The sequence below is a fragment of the Pelophylax lessonae genome (genome assembly GCF_965119305.1).
Source record: "Pelophylax lessonae genome assembly, chromosome: 5".
Taxonomy (NCBI): Eukaryota; Metazoa; Chordata; class Amphibia; order Anura; family Ranidae; genus Pelophylax; species Pelophylax lessonae.
This window is the reverse complement of record NC_138772.1, coordinates 561,881,270-561,895,777: the sequence shown is the minus strand read 5'-3', so window position 1 is coordinate 561,895,777 and position 14,508 is coordinate 561,881,270. Positions and strand designations below refer to the sequence as shown.

Sequence of the window (14,508 nt, the reverse complement as noted above, 5' to 3'; positions counted from 1 at the left end):
GGAACGGTGTGGTGTTCGTCTCTATGGCTGTGCTGAGCTGAGGAAAGGGACTGCATGCTGTGGCCTTGAGAGGGCATATAGATTGTATAATCCAGGGACAGAGCAACAGGATCTTGCCAGAGGAGACAGAGCTGAACTGTGGTATTACAGACTGCAGCTGAGAACCAGAGAAAGAGAGGAGACAATATCCCAGAGCACCTCAAGTAAGTTTCAGAGCAAGGGGCCAGACTGCAGTGACCTCCAAGTGACAGAACAAGATAAACAACCTGCAAAGAAACCCAGACCAGTGCATAAGAGACTGCAGCTACAGACAGCAAGGGACAGATCCAGAGACCTGACTACATCCACCATCACAGAGACTGAGATAAAGCAGCTGTACCTACAGAACTGTGAGTGTGCACCGGTGCTAACCTGTGGCAGGTCATAGAGCAGGTTCCTGTAGACAGAGCGTTGCAGCAACGTGTCCCGGTTAGCGGGAATCAGATAGGATCATATAGCAGAGTAGCCTGTATTTCTGTGTGTGCGTTGGCGGGAGCGCCATTTTATGTATCATGTTGCAGTTAACTTTGCTGTAAACCTATGTAATCTGTTATTACTGTTAACATCATTCTCCGGCCATTATACTCTGTTGGTTAATAAAGCCGGTATCTGCTTCAGCATCATTGTCTGCTGTACCGTACTTGAATTCTGCATTGCGGTCACCTACTCCTCTGACCGCTACAGTGACACCTCCACTCACCTGCGGGCCTTCCGGTAGATTCCACGGCACTGCTTCCCATTGCCATGTTTGCTGGGATTGTTGGGGCTACGGAAAGACCACTGGATGCTCTGTACCCCACATGGCCCCAGACACTCTCCCCAGGGTGACCACGCTGACCAGCCGCAGTTCACTAGAAATACAAAATGGCGGACGCACAATCATCATATACAGTGTATGGGGGATGGTACATCTCAGGCTTCTCCCTGTAGACTCCCCCCTTACACATACCCTGCACCCCCAACACACTAGTGATATCACACTACCAGAAACTGCTACAAGGTGCAAGGAACTATGAAAGAGACTTCCACATGGTACAAACTGCTGCTATGTACCAAGAGAGTTTTAGATCCTGCTACCCAGGGCCGGAACAAGGGTAGGGCGGGAGGGACGGCTGCCCCGGGCACTGTGGTTTCATGTGAGGTGGGGGACGCTGCAGGGAGATTGATGGGGAGGAGACTTGTGTTGGGAGGAGCAATTTGGGGTGCGGCTGGGGGTAAGAGTTGCTAAGAGTGGTGATTTAGGGAGATTTGTGATGGGGGGGGTGAAGAGGATTTGTGCTAGGAAGGGAGATTTGGGGGGTTTGTGCTACAAGAGGGGATATGGTGAAGGGGGGAGGAGAATTGTGCTAGGAGGGGAAATTTTTGTTTGCGGGGGGATCTGTGCTAGGAGGGGAAAGTTGAGGGGTGAATTTGTGCTAGGAGGAAAATTTTAAGAGTGGATTTGTGCTAGGAGGAGGGATTTGGAGTGGGGGGAGAGGATGTGTACTTGGAGGGGAAATCTGAGGAGTAAAGGATTTGTGCTAGGAGGGGGTGACTTTTTTGGGGAGGGGCATTTGTGTTGGGGGATTTGGGGTATGGGGGGCAAATATTTGTGCGGGGAGGGGGGATTTTGGCATGTTCTCCCTGGACTCGGCACTGCCGCTACCACCTAGCTCCTGGCAGCAGACTGCACTATGCTGGGCACTGACCGGTACACTCCGGGTTTGGCCGGCACTGTTTCATCTGACCCTCCTGGCAGGTGCAGATCTGACAGTTGGCTTTGACCAGTTGGCCGGGCCAGTAGGTGGCGCCCTCTACTTCACAGGGGCATTCCTCTGGACGCACACAGTGATTCATATTGTCCATCAGGAGTCCATCAGGGCACCAGCAGCCTGGAAGGAGAGATGAGGAGAGGGGTGAGAGGAGCACAGAGATGGCACCACACACACAGAGATCTCACGTGACTCCTCCATCATCTTACCTGGCACGCAGGGCTCATCGCCATGGCAGCTCCTCTTATTGGTCAGATCTGAGCAGGTCTGGGGACATGGGGCGCACGCCTTATACTGAAGATCAGCAGGACAAGACGGAGACTCTGGGCAGCCATCTTGTCGGCACGCATCTGCAGAGAAATCACAAATCGTCATTCCTCCCCCGTCTGTTACATGGAAGATTCCAGATTATTATGAGAAATAAAACTCCGATTTATGAAAAGGAAGGAAGAAAGGAAGGATTGTCCATCACTCGGGGGTCAGGAGATGTGATGGAGGAAACGACCCAGGAACACGAGGAACTGAATTCATTCTCCTCGGAGAAGAGACGATTAGTGGGATCCCCATGGATGATGATGATGTTGATGATGAGGGATAGAATCACCATGGATGATGTTGATGATGAGGGCTATGATCAGCATGGATTAGAAAATGATGAAGTATTTGATCACTAGGGATGATGAGGGATATGATCCCCATGGATGATGATGAAGATGAAGTATTTGATCACTATGGATGATGATGGTGATGAGGGATATGATCTCCATGGATGATAATGATGATGATGAGGGATATGATCACCATGGATGATGAGGATGAGGGATATGATCACCATGGATGATGATGAAGATGAGGGATACAATCACCATGGATTATGATGATGATGAAGTAGTTGATGATGATGGTGATGATGATGATGAGGGATATAATCCCCATGGATAATGGTGATGAGGGATATAATCACCATGGATTATGATGATGATGAAGTATTTGATCACTAGGGATGATGAGGGATATAATCCCCATGGATGATAATGACGATGAGGGATATGATCTCCATGGATGATGATGATGATTTGGGATATGATCACCATGGATGATGATGATGAAGAAGGATACAATCACCATGGATTATGATGAAGATGAAGTATTTGATCCCCATGGATGATGATGATGAGGGATATAATACCCATGGATGATGATAATGACGATGAGGGATATGATCACCATGGATGATGAGGATGAGGGATATGATCACCATGGATGATGATGAAGATGAGGGATACAATCACCATGGATTATGATGATGATAAAGTAGTTGATGATGAGGGATATAATCCCCATGGATGATGGTGATGAGGGATATAATCACCATGGATTATGATGAAGATGAAGTATTTGATCCCCATGGATGATGATGATGAGGGATATAATCCCCATGGATGATGATGATGATGATGATGATGATGAGTGATATGATTACCATGAAATGGTCCAAACAGTGAACTTGATGCAGCTTTATTCACTTTAAGGTCATTACAGTTGACAAGGGGAACTCTTTGCTTCTGAAGGAAAAGAGGGATAACCTCCACATAGGGAAATGCTTCTTCAGAGTAAGAGCTGTGACTATGTGAAGGGAGCTGTGACTATGTGAGATAGACTTCTTCAGGATTTAGGTCTGGCCAACCCAACTCTAAGGAAGGCCCAGTTGCCTTTGGGTATTCAGAAAGGATTTCTCCCCCACTGGTGACAATGGCGCCATGTTTTTTAAAGGTTTCCTGCCTCTTCTGGATCAACTGCATAAGAAAGTGTCTATGGATTATTCCCAGAATCCTCCTCACCAACGCCTCGACCCATCTTACCAATCTCCAGAGATACAGGTGAGGATTGTGGGAGCTCAGAGCAGTGGCGCCCCCCGTTCTGTGGTGGGGTGCACTCCCTTCGGCGGATCACCACCCCACTGCAGTCTTTGGTACAGTTTGACCACGTTGTCCATTCAGTCCAGGAACCGTCCACTGTGGAGAGACGAGGACAAGAAGAGTCAAAGAATGGAAGATGTCATCTATAAGGAAGAATAAAGGTAATCTTGATATAGTTGATATAGTTGAATAAAGTTGAATATTGATATCTAAACATTCATATCGTGTGTAGTTGGGGTATTCGGCAGGCCGCGTGCTCAGGTTGACAATGGAGCACTTGCACAGTGAGACTGAGACCACCACCATATTGACGGATCCATTGAATAGCAGTTCCAGCACGTAGTGCAGGCAATGAGTGATGACCCAACATAAACTGAGGTGTCAGGACCTTGGTTGTACCCCACTAGCCCTCCTAGAAACAAAATGACTGAATGTTTTAGACCCTGGGCTGTACCCCACTTACCCTGCCATTCCTTTTTTACAACAACCCATTTCTATTCTTCTATAAAATGACTGAGGGTGTCAGACCCCAAGCTATACCCCATCTACCCTTCCAGATACTAAATGACTGAGGGTGTCAGACCCCGAGCTATACCCCATCTACTCTTCCAGATACTAAATGACTGAGGGTGTCAGACCCCAAGCTATACCCCATCTACCCTTCCAGATACTAAATGACTGAGTGTGTCAGACCCCAGGCTGTACTCCATCTACCCTTCCAGACACTAAATAACTGAGGGTGTCAGACCCCAGGCTGTACTCCATCTACCCTTCCAGACACTAAATAACTGAGGGTGTCAGACCTCAGGGTGTACCCCATCTACCCTTCCAGATAATAAATGACTGAGGGTGTCAGACCCCAGGATGTACCCCATCTACATTTCCAGACACTAAATGACTGGGGGTTTAAGATACCGGGCTGTACCCCATCTGCCTTTACAGACACTTACTGACTGAGGGCATCAGGCCCTGGGCTGTACTCCACCTGCCCACCCTGACACAAAATGTCTGAGGGTATCAGACCTGGGCTGCACCCCACCTGCCTTCCCAGTGCAGAGAAGGAGGTAAGTGACAAAAAATGTGAAAATCTCTCTATCTCAGCATCGTTCTTCATCTCTCCCAACTACATTGTTATCATACACCAGGAAGGAAATAGGCAGCAGGTCTGGGACAAGGGTGGGCAAGTGGGGAAGCTGCCCTGGGTGCAGTGTTTTCATGTTGGGTGAGAAGGCACTAACTGGCGAGCTGCACCCTCCTTATCACATGAGTACCTGCCATTCCATTTACTCTTGGCTGGCTTAGCCTAATTCACAATCATTGTAAGGAGACAGACATAGGCATGGAACCCACAGCAAGTCCCAAAACGTCAGTGCCCACTTCCAGGTTCATGTTAACCCAACTGTTGGACCCAAAGCTCTTTAGAAAATTTTCCATCTGTCATCTACCCTCTTCCTGTCCTTCAATATATTGTTAAAAGCATAAGATGGGGAGAGACAGAGCCAAATACGACCATGGGCGCCCCACCAATGACCAGTAGGGCACCATCCTCACCTGGACAGGACACGGAAAAGCACTGCTGGTCCTCACTCGGCTGGCCCCGGCACTGCCTTAGGATATCTCCAGTCGGATTGGTGCACACTCTCCTCCTGGTCTGCATGCCAGGACCACATGATTGGCTGCATTCACTCCATCCACCCCATGGGCTCCAGAAACCGCATTCCCGCTCATCTGCTGCCACCCAACCAGAAGTGTCCTCTCCACAATCTGAGATTCCATTACACACCTGAGGACAGAGAGGACAGAAGATGTAGGACAGGTGAAGGAAATTCAGAGATCCTTCCATGGAAACGTCTGTCTCCACTCTACCTGCTTGAACATCAGACATCGTCCATCTGGACAGGAGTACTCGGGGCAGATGGTGGAGGTCTGATTCTCCTGGATGGAGGGGGGGAGGGTCACCAAGCTTCTCTCTACAGGAGGAAGACATAAGTTACAGGTTGATCCATCTTAAAGAAGATTCTGATGACGCAGAAGAGGTCAGTACTACAGCCCAGATATTAGAGACAGAACACAGTTCACATAATGGAGGTGCTGAAGAAGCTCCGGTGACTCATGACCTGAGTCAGTTCTCGGGGTTATGGCACTCATAAATCACAATATTGCCTTGACTAAATAATAATTTCTCACCTACAGAATAGACAATCTATCAATCAATCGATCTAAAACATGCGCTAATCACTCCCATCCTTAAAAAGCCCTCACTGGACCCCACAAATCTTCACAATCTACACCCCATCTCCTTACTCCCCTTCTCCTCCAAACTCCTGGAACGATTGGTCTACAAGCGACTGAGTGACCATCTGACTAAGAACAATCTTCTTGATCCCCTTCAGTCCGGATTTCGCCCTCAACATTCCACTGAAACGGCTCTCCTTAAACTCACAAATGAGCTCCTAACAGCAAACACCAATGGTCACCATTCTGTATTCCTCCTCCTGGACCTCTCCGCTGCCTTTCACACAGTGAACCACCCCCTCCTCCTCATAAAACTCCACTCCTTTGGCCTCCATGACCGTACTCTTCACTGGTTCTCATCCTACCAATCCCAACGCACCTTCAGTGCTACTTACAGCTCTACTACCTCCTCTACTCTTCCTTTCTCTGTCGGGGTCCCCCAAGGTTCTGTTCTTGGACCGCTCCTTTTCTCAATCTACACCTCCTCCCAGGGTCAACTGATTGCCTCCCATGGCTTTCAATATCATTTCTACGCTGATGACACCCAAATCTATCTCTGCACCCATCACCCGCTCACTCCATCAGTCTCCTCACCCATCACCAACTTACTAACCGACATATCAGCCTGGATGTCCCATCACTTCCCCAAACTCATCTCACCATCGAACTATTACCAGAGTCACCAACCCTCCACCCCCCCATCTCACCATCAAACTATTACCAGAGTCACCAACCCTCCACCCCCCCATCTCACCATCAAACTATTACCAGAGTCACCAACCCTCCACCCCCCCATCCCACCACCAAATAATTACCAGAGTCACCAACCCATCCACCCCCCCATCTCACCACCAAACCAAACTATTACCAGAGTCACTAACCCCCGCCCCATCTCACCATCAAACTATTACCAGAGTCACCAACCCACCCACCCCTTCCCATCTCACCACCAAATAATTACCAGAGTCACCAACCCACCCACCCCCCCATCTCACCACCAAACCAAACTATTACCAGAGTCACCAACCCACCCACCCCCCCATCTCACCACCAAATAATTACCAGAGTCACCAACCCACCCACCCCTTCCCATCTCACCACCAAATAATTGCCAGAGTCACTAATCCCCCCCCCCCTCCATCTGACCATCAAAGCATTACCAGAGTCACCAACCCACCCCCCCATCTCACCGCCACACTATTACCAGAGTCACCAACCCACCCACCCCCCATCTCACCATCAAACCACAACCAGAGTCACCAACCCCCCCCCCCCCTCATCTCCAAACCATTACCAGAGTCACCAACCTTCCCCCATCTCACCACCAAACCATTACCAGAGTCACCAACCTTCCCCCCATCTCACCACCAAACCATTACCAGAGTCACTAACCCACCCCTCCTACCCATCACTATACTACCCCTAGGGAACCCCCCAAATCTCACCGCATGTCTTCTCATCCTCTCCCTGTGGACAGTCTGGGGAGCCATCACATACCACGGAGATGTTCACACACATTCTGTTAGCGCAGATGAAGTGCCCGGGACAGGGCGGGATCTGAGTGGAACCTGCCAATAGAAATGTACAGAATATCACTAATTTGGAAACTCCAGGATTACTAGGATTGGTAACACCAGACAGGACACGGGCTCAGACTCTTCGCCATTAAATGTTTCCACAATTTTATGCTGGGATGTCACTATGATATCATGGTCATGTGACTTACCGCAGTTGTCCATGCTCTCGTCTGATTGGTCGCGGCAGTGTGGGACCCCGTCGCACAGTTGACTGTATCCCACACACTCCCCGCTCTGCGAACACTTGAAGTGGTCCAGATCGCAGCTCCTGTTACAATCATCTTCATCGCTGCCGTCCATGCAGTCTACCTCATTATCGCAGAGCCAGCCACGGGGTCTGCACTCGCCACTGCCACAGCGGAACTCATAGCGGCCACAGCGGAAGACGGACGCACCGCCTGCGGGAGGAAAAAAGATGATGGAAAGAATGAGGAGAAGGGCCACCAACAAGGGGGAAGCACCATCCCTCCTGTACGGGGCCCAGACTCCACAAATTCAACAGGGGGGTCCAGGCAGCTTTATGGTGCAGGCAACTCCAAGCTCAGCACTGCCCCCTGTTGCAGTGCAGCCGACTTCTCCCTCTCTCCCTCCCTCTGGCTGTCAGCTGCTGCAGGGGTAGCCACAGGGGGATCGGTTCCAGTAACTGCACCCCAGTAATGTGTTTACTATGCTTCAGTTTGTGAATGAACAGGGAGCCTCTGTACAGAGCAGCTGAGGCTTCAGACTAAGGCTTGGGGATCTGTGTTCTCATTCTCTTTCTCTGACATCAGGGGTCTTTTCGACCCCTGATAATTCACCAAAGCTCCCACCTCCCCCTACAATAAGGCTATTAAAAATGTAAAAAAAAATGAAAAAAGTAAAATAAAATTGTAGAGAATAATAGAAAAAAAAACATAGTGTTCAGGCAAGAAACCTGCACCCACACATCCACCCGGGCTGAGGGGTGGGTTGTCAGGTAAGCTGTATGGTGCCCCATGATGGGGGGGCCCTATCAGGTAGGCTGTATGGTGTCCTATGATGGGGGAGGCCTATCAGTTAAGCTTTATGGTGCCCTATGATGGGGGGCCCTATCAGGTAAGCTGTATGGTGCCCTATGATGGGGGGCCCTATCAGGTAGGCTTTATGGTGCCCTATGATGGGGGGGCCCTATCAGGTAGGCTGTATGGTGCCCTATGATGGGGGGCCCTATCAGGTAGGCTGTATGGTGCCCTATGATGGGGGGGCCCTATCAGGTAGGCTTTATGGTGCCCTATGATGGGGGGGGCCCTATCAGGTAAGCTGTATGGTGCCCTATGATGGGGGGCCCTATCAGGTAGGCTTTATGGTGCCCTATGATGGGGGGGGCCCTATCAGGTAGGCTGTATGGTGCCCTATGATGGGGGGCCCTATCAGGTAGGCTTTATGGTGCCCTATGATGGGGGGCCCTATCAGGTAGGCTTTATGGTGCCCTATGATGGGGGGCCTTTTTAGGTAGGCTGTATGGTGCCCTATGATGGGGGGCCCTATCAGGTAGGCTGTATAGTGCTCCATGATTTCTAACCGCAGCCCTGTTGGAGGGCGTCTAATCTGTTCTATCATCATGTTATGGAGACTAAATAATCCAATAATTTGGATTGTTCTAAAATAAATATGAAAAATAAGCTGGAGATAAATAAATGCAGGAAGGTCACCTAGTGTTGTGCTGTGTGTGGACGGTGTTGGTCCTATGTTTTCCGGGTGCAGCGATGAACAATGTTCCATCTCTTCATCTGATCCATCCTTGCAATCAGGTGTCCCATCACAACGCCTCTGTCTTCTGATACACAACCCATCTCCGCAGGCCCAGAACCCAGGAGGACACGTCCCTGACCCTGGAAAGATACAGAGAAAGAAATCAAAGAGGGACAAACAACCATAAACTGACCACCACTAAGACCCAGAACCCAGGAGGACACCTAACCAAACATACAATAATAAAGAGATAGAAGCTACACAGGAGCCAACAATGACTACCACTAAGACCGAGAACCCAGGAGGACACTTCCCTGACCCCGCAATAATATAGATAGAAATTATACAGCAACCAACAATGACAACCACTGAGACCATGAAACCCAGGAGGACATGTCCCTGATCCTGTAAAATAAAGAGATAGAAGCTACACAGCGGCCAACCATCATAGACTTACTACTACTAAGACCCAGTACCCAGGAAGACACGTCCCCCGCCCCACAATAATAAAGAGGTAGAAGCTACACAACAACCAACAATAACTACCACTAGGACCCAGAACCCAGGAGGACACGTCCCTGAGTCTACAATATTATAGAGATAGAAACTACACAGCAACCAACAATGACTACCACTAAGACCCAGAACCCAAGAGGACAGGTTCCCAACCCTGCAATAATAAGGAGATAGAAGACACACAGGAGCCAACAAAAAGAGACTGATCAACACTAAGACCCAGAACCCAGGAGGACACTTCCCTGACACTGCAATAATACAGAGATAGAAGTCTACAATTACTACCACTAAGACCCAGAACCCAGGAGGACACCTAACCAAACATACAATAATAAAGAGATAGAAGCTACAAAGGAGCCAACAATGACTACCACTAAGACCGAGAACCCAGGAGGACACTTCCCTGACCCCGCAATAATATAGATAGAAATTACACAGCAACCAACAATGACAACCACTGAGACCATGAAACCCAGGAGGACATGTCCCTGATCCTGTAAAATAAAGAGATAGAAGCTACACAGCGGCCAACCATCATAGACTTACTACTACTAAGACCCAGTACCCAGGAAGACACGTCCCCCGCCCCACAATAATAAAGAGGTAGAAGCTACACAACAACCAACAATAACTACCACTAGGACCCAGAACCCAGGAGGACACGTCCCTGAGTCTACAATATTATAGAGATAGAAACTACACAGCAACCAACAATGACTACCACTAAGACCCAGAACCCAAGAGGACAGGTTCCCAACCCTGCAATAATAAGGAGATAGAAGACACACAGGAGCCAACAAAAAGAGACTGATCAACACTAAGACCCAGAACCCAGAAGGACACTTCCCTGACACTGCAATAATACAGAGATAGAAGTCTACAATTACTACCACTAAGACCCAGAACCCAGGAGGACATGTCCCCAAACCTACAATATTATAGCAATAGAAACTATTCAAGAGCCAATGATTATACACTGACTACCACCAAGACCCAAGACCTAGGAGAACACATTCCCTACCTGGGTTCTGGGTCTTAGTGGTAGTCAGTCCACCATTGTTGATTCCTGTGTAGTTTATATCTACTTACAGAACTAAGGAGGACATGTCTCCTACCTTACAATAATACAGAGATAGAAACCACACAGCAACCAACAATCATAGACTGTCTACCATTAAGATCAAGGAAGCCAGGAGGACACGTCCCCAACCCTACAATAGCACTGAAATAGAAACCACACAGCAACCAACAACCATAGACTGTCTATCATGAAGATTCAGAACCCAGCAGGAAACATCCCCGACCCTACGATATTAAAGCGATAAAAGCCACAAATGAGCCAACCATCATTGACCACCTACCACCAAGATCCAGAACGACACATCCCTGAATAGTACAGAATTGGGAACAACAAAACACCCAACAATCCTTGACTGACTCTATCTATCAAAACCCACATCAACCCAAAACCAAGGAGAACATATCACCAACCCTGCAGATACCACTAAGACTTGGAACCCAGGAGGACACATCGCCAATCCTACACAAGAGCCAACAATGATATACTGACTACCACTAAGACTTGGAACCCAGGAGGACACATCACCAATCCTACACAAGAGCCAACAATGATATCCTGACTACCACTAAGACTTGGAACCCAGGAGGACACATCCCCAATCCTACACAAGAGCCAACAATGATATCCTGACTACCACTAAGACTTGGAACCCAGGAGGACACATCCCCAATCCTACACAAGAGCCAACAATGAGATCCTGACTACCACTAAGACTTGGAACCCAGGAGGACACATCGCCAATCCTACACAAGAGCCAACAATGATATCCTGACTACCACTAAGACTTGGAACCCAGGAGGACACATCGCCAATTCTACACAAGAGCCAACAATGAAATCCTGACTACCACTAAGACTTGGAACCCAGGAAGACACATCCCCAATCCTACACAAGAGCCAACAATGATACCCTGACTACCACTAAGACTTGGAACCCAGGAGGACACATCGCCAATCCTACACAAGAGCCAACAATGATATCCTGACTACCACTAAGACTTGGAACCCAGGAGGACACATCGCCAATTCTACACAAGAGCCAACAATGAAATCCTGACTACCACTAAGACTTGGAACCCAGGAAGACACATCCCCAATCCTACACAAGAGCCAACAATGATACCCTGACTACCACTAAGACTTGGAACCCAGGAGGACACATCGCCAATCCTACACAAGAGCCAACAATGATATCCTGACTACCACTAAGACTTGGAACCCAGGAGGACACATCGCCAATCCTACACAAGAGCCAACAATGATATCCTGACTTCCACTAAGACTTGGAACCCAGGAGGACACATCCCCAATCCTACACAAGAGCCAACAATGATATCCTGACTACCACTAAGACTTGGAACCCAGGAGGACACATCCCCAATCCTACACAAGAGCCAACAATGAGATCCTGACTACCACTAAGACTTGGAACCCAGGAGGACACATCGCCAATCCTACACAAGAGCCAACAATGAAATCCTGACTACCACTAAGACTTGGAACCCAGGAGGACACATCGCCAATCCTACACAAGTGCCAACAATGATATTCTGACTAGCACTATAACCCGGGAACCTTCTTCGGCTCCCATGTGGACGCCCCAAAAAAATCAGACATAGAAGATAAAATACTCGGTACAGAAATGTGAAGGGGCCAACCAGCTTCTCATGAGTCATCCCAGCAAAGGATGACCCTCTACCTGTCCTGGAATGCCATTGGTTGTTTCATAGATTGGGCCACCTTACCTGAGCAGACGACCTCATCGGTTCCATTGGTACAGTCCCTGTGACCATCGCACACCTTCTCCTTCGGCATGCACAGCCCATCCGGACACTGGAACTGGCTGGTCTGGCAGAGGCAGTCTCTCTCGTCGCTAAGGTCTCCGCAGTCGTCATGGCCGTCACAGCGGTGGACGTAGGGAACGCACTTTCCCAGGGAGCAGTGAAAGTGGGCGGAGCTGCAGCCCGGGGAGCAGCCTGGACAGCGAAGACAGAGTAAGACAATTAATTTTATGATGGGTGGAGTTCCGCCTGTGGTCAGACCACTGGGCCCGTCCATGGTGCTCCACCCACAATGTGACCACAGATTAACGGCTATTCCCAGCGAAATAGGAAATGATCCACATCAACCAATTAGAAAAATAGACAAAGAAAGAGGACCTGTCTATTCACATCTGTGTCACCTGATTCGTCGGAGTCATCGGCAAATCCGCAGTCCAGGTCGCCATCGCAAACGTGAGAGAGTGGGATGCAGCGGCCGTTGGCGCAACGGAACTCGGAGCTGCTGCAGGCTGGCGCGGGGCACCCCCATTCGTCCGAGTGGTCGGCGCAGTCGGCTCTGCCATCGCAGCGGTGCACCAGGGGAACGCACTGGCCATTGGCACAGCGGAACTCCCGCGGGGTGCAGGTCAGGGAGCAGATTTCATCAGAGCCGTCCCCGCAGTCATCCTCATTGTCGCAGACCCAGGCGCCGGGCACACAACGATCGCTCAGGTGACAGGCGAATTCATCGCTACCGCAGCGGGAGGCGGAGCATGGCTCATTGGGACATCGCCAGACACCGGAGAGACAGGAGCTGCAATAAGAGAATTCGGTGAGATCCAAGAAATATCCAAGATGGTGGAGGCATTCCATTTCCTGATCCCGCCACTAACACATTTCCTGTCCTATGATGACAACGCTCACTCACTGTATCTATGAAGGAAAAGGGTTGTCACCTGGAACCCAGCCCCTCTCCTCATCTCCCACTAGCACACTTCCTGTCCTAGGGTGACAACACTCACTCACTGTATCTATGGGGGAGAAAGGTTGTCATCCGGAAGCCCGCCCCTCTCCTCGTCTCTGTACCATAGGAGGAAGGTGGTTTGTAGCCCACAGAGATTGCTGGGAGGGCTAATTACAATGATGGAGATAACCGTGAGGAGGGTGCAGGGCAGCACTGGATGTTTGGCAGGATCAACTGGGATTTTTAAACAAATATAACAAAAAACCCTTATAAGCTGCATGGGCTTGTATGGCTGTAGCTATGACCTGGCCTGGAATGGAACGGTTCCCCCTAAATGGATAGATGGTGACAGGGGCAGAGAGTAGACCCCAGGACAGGACAGAGGGGAAGGGGGGCACACAGGGACCTACCAGTTGTGGCAGCCTTGCTGTACGGCAGCTCCGGCCGGGAATGGAAGATTGTCCCAAAAACATGGACACTCCGAGGGTTCCACACACCTTCCCTCTGTGTGATGGAGAAAGAGGAGACACTCATCAACCCCTGTACTATACAACACATGACTGTCACTGGACTATCTGCTCCCAGGAGGACTATCTGCTCCCAGGAGGACTATCTGTACCCACAAAGACTACCTTCACCCAGGAGGACTACCTTCACCCAGGAGGGCTATCTGTACCCACGAAGACTACCTTCACCCAGGAGGACTACCTTCACCCAGGAGGACTATCTGTACCCTCGAAGACTACCTTCATCCAGGAGGACTACCTTCACCCAGGAGGGCTATCTGTACCCACGAAGACTACCTTCACCCAGGAGGACTACCTTCACCCAGGAGGGCTATCTGTACCCACGAAGACTACCTTCACCCAGGAGGACTATCTGTACCCACGAAGACTACCTTCACCCAGGAGGACTACCTTCACCCAGGAGGGCTATCTGTACCCACGAAGACTACCT

At 49.6% G+C, this 14,508-nt stretch overlaps 1 protein-coding gene across 1 annotated transcript in view; it reads right to left on the bottom strand.

Moving 5' to 3' along the window:
• The window catches only part of LOC309556619 (SCO-spondin-like), a 204,513-nt gene that overhangs the window by 136,712 nt on the left and 53,293 nt on the right, over positions 1-14,508 (bottom strand). Inside the window, exons 27-38 of the mRNA XM_082259053.1 lie at positions 13,962-14,055; positions 13,010-13,401; positions 12,573-12,803; positions 9,192-9,371; positions 7,671-7,919; positions 7,390-7,512; positions 5,576-5,679; positions 5,261-5,492; positions 3,653-3,805; positions 2,000-2,140; positions 1,728-1,910; positions 740-890 (exon numbers count right to left, since the gene is read on the bottom strand). Coding sequence (XP_082115179.1) covers positions 740-890; positions 1,728-1,910; positions 2,000-2,140; positions 3,653-3,805; positions 5,261-5,492; positions 5,576-5,679; positions 7,390-7,512; positions 7,671-7,919; positions 9,192-9,371; positions 12,573-12,803; positions 13,010-13,401; positions 13,962-14,055 — 2,233 coding nt within the window. The remainder of the gene's footprint in view (positions 1-739; positions 891-1,727; positions 1,911-1,999; positions 2,141-3,652; positions 3,806-5,260; positions 5,493-5,575; positions 5,680-7,389; positions 7,513-7,670; positions 7,920-9,191; positions 9,372-12,572; positions 12,804-13,009; positions 13,402-13,961; positions 14,056-14,508) is intronic.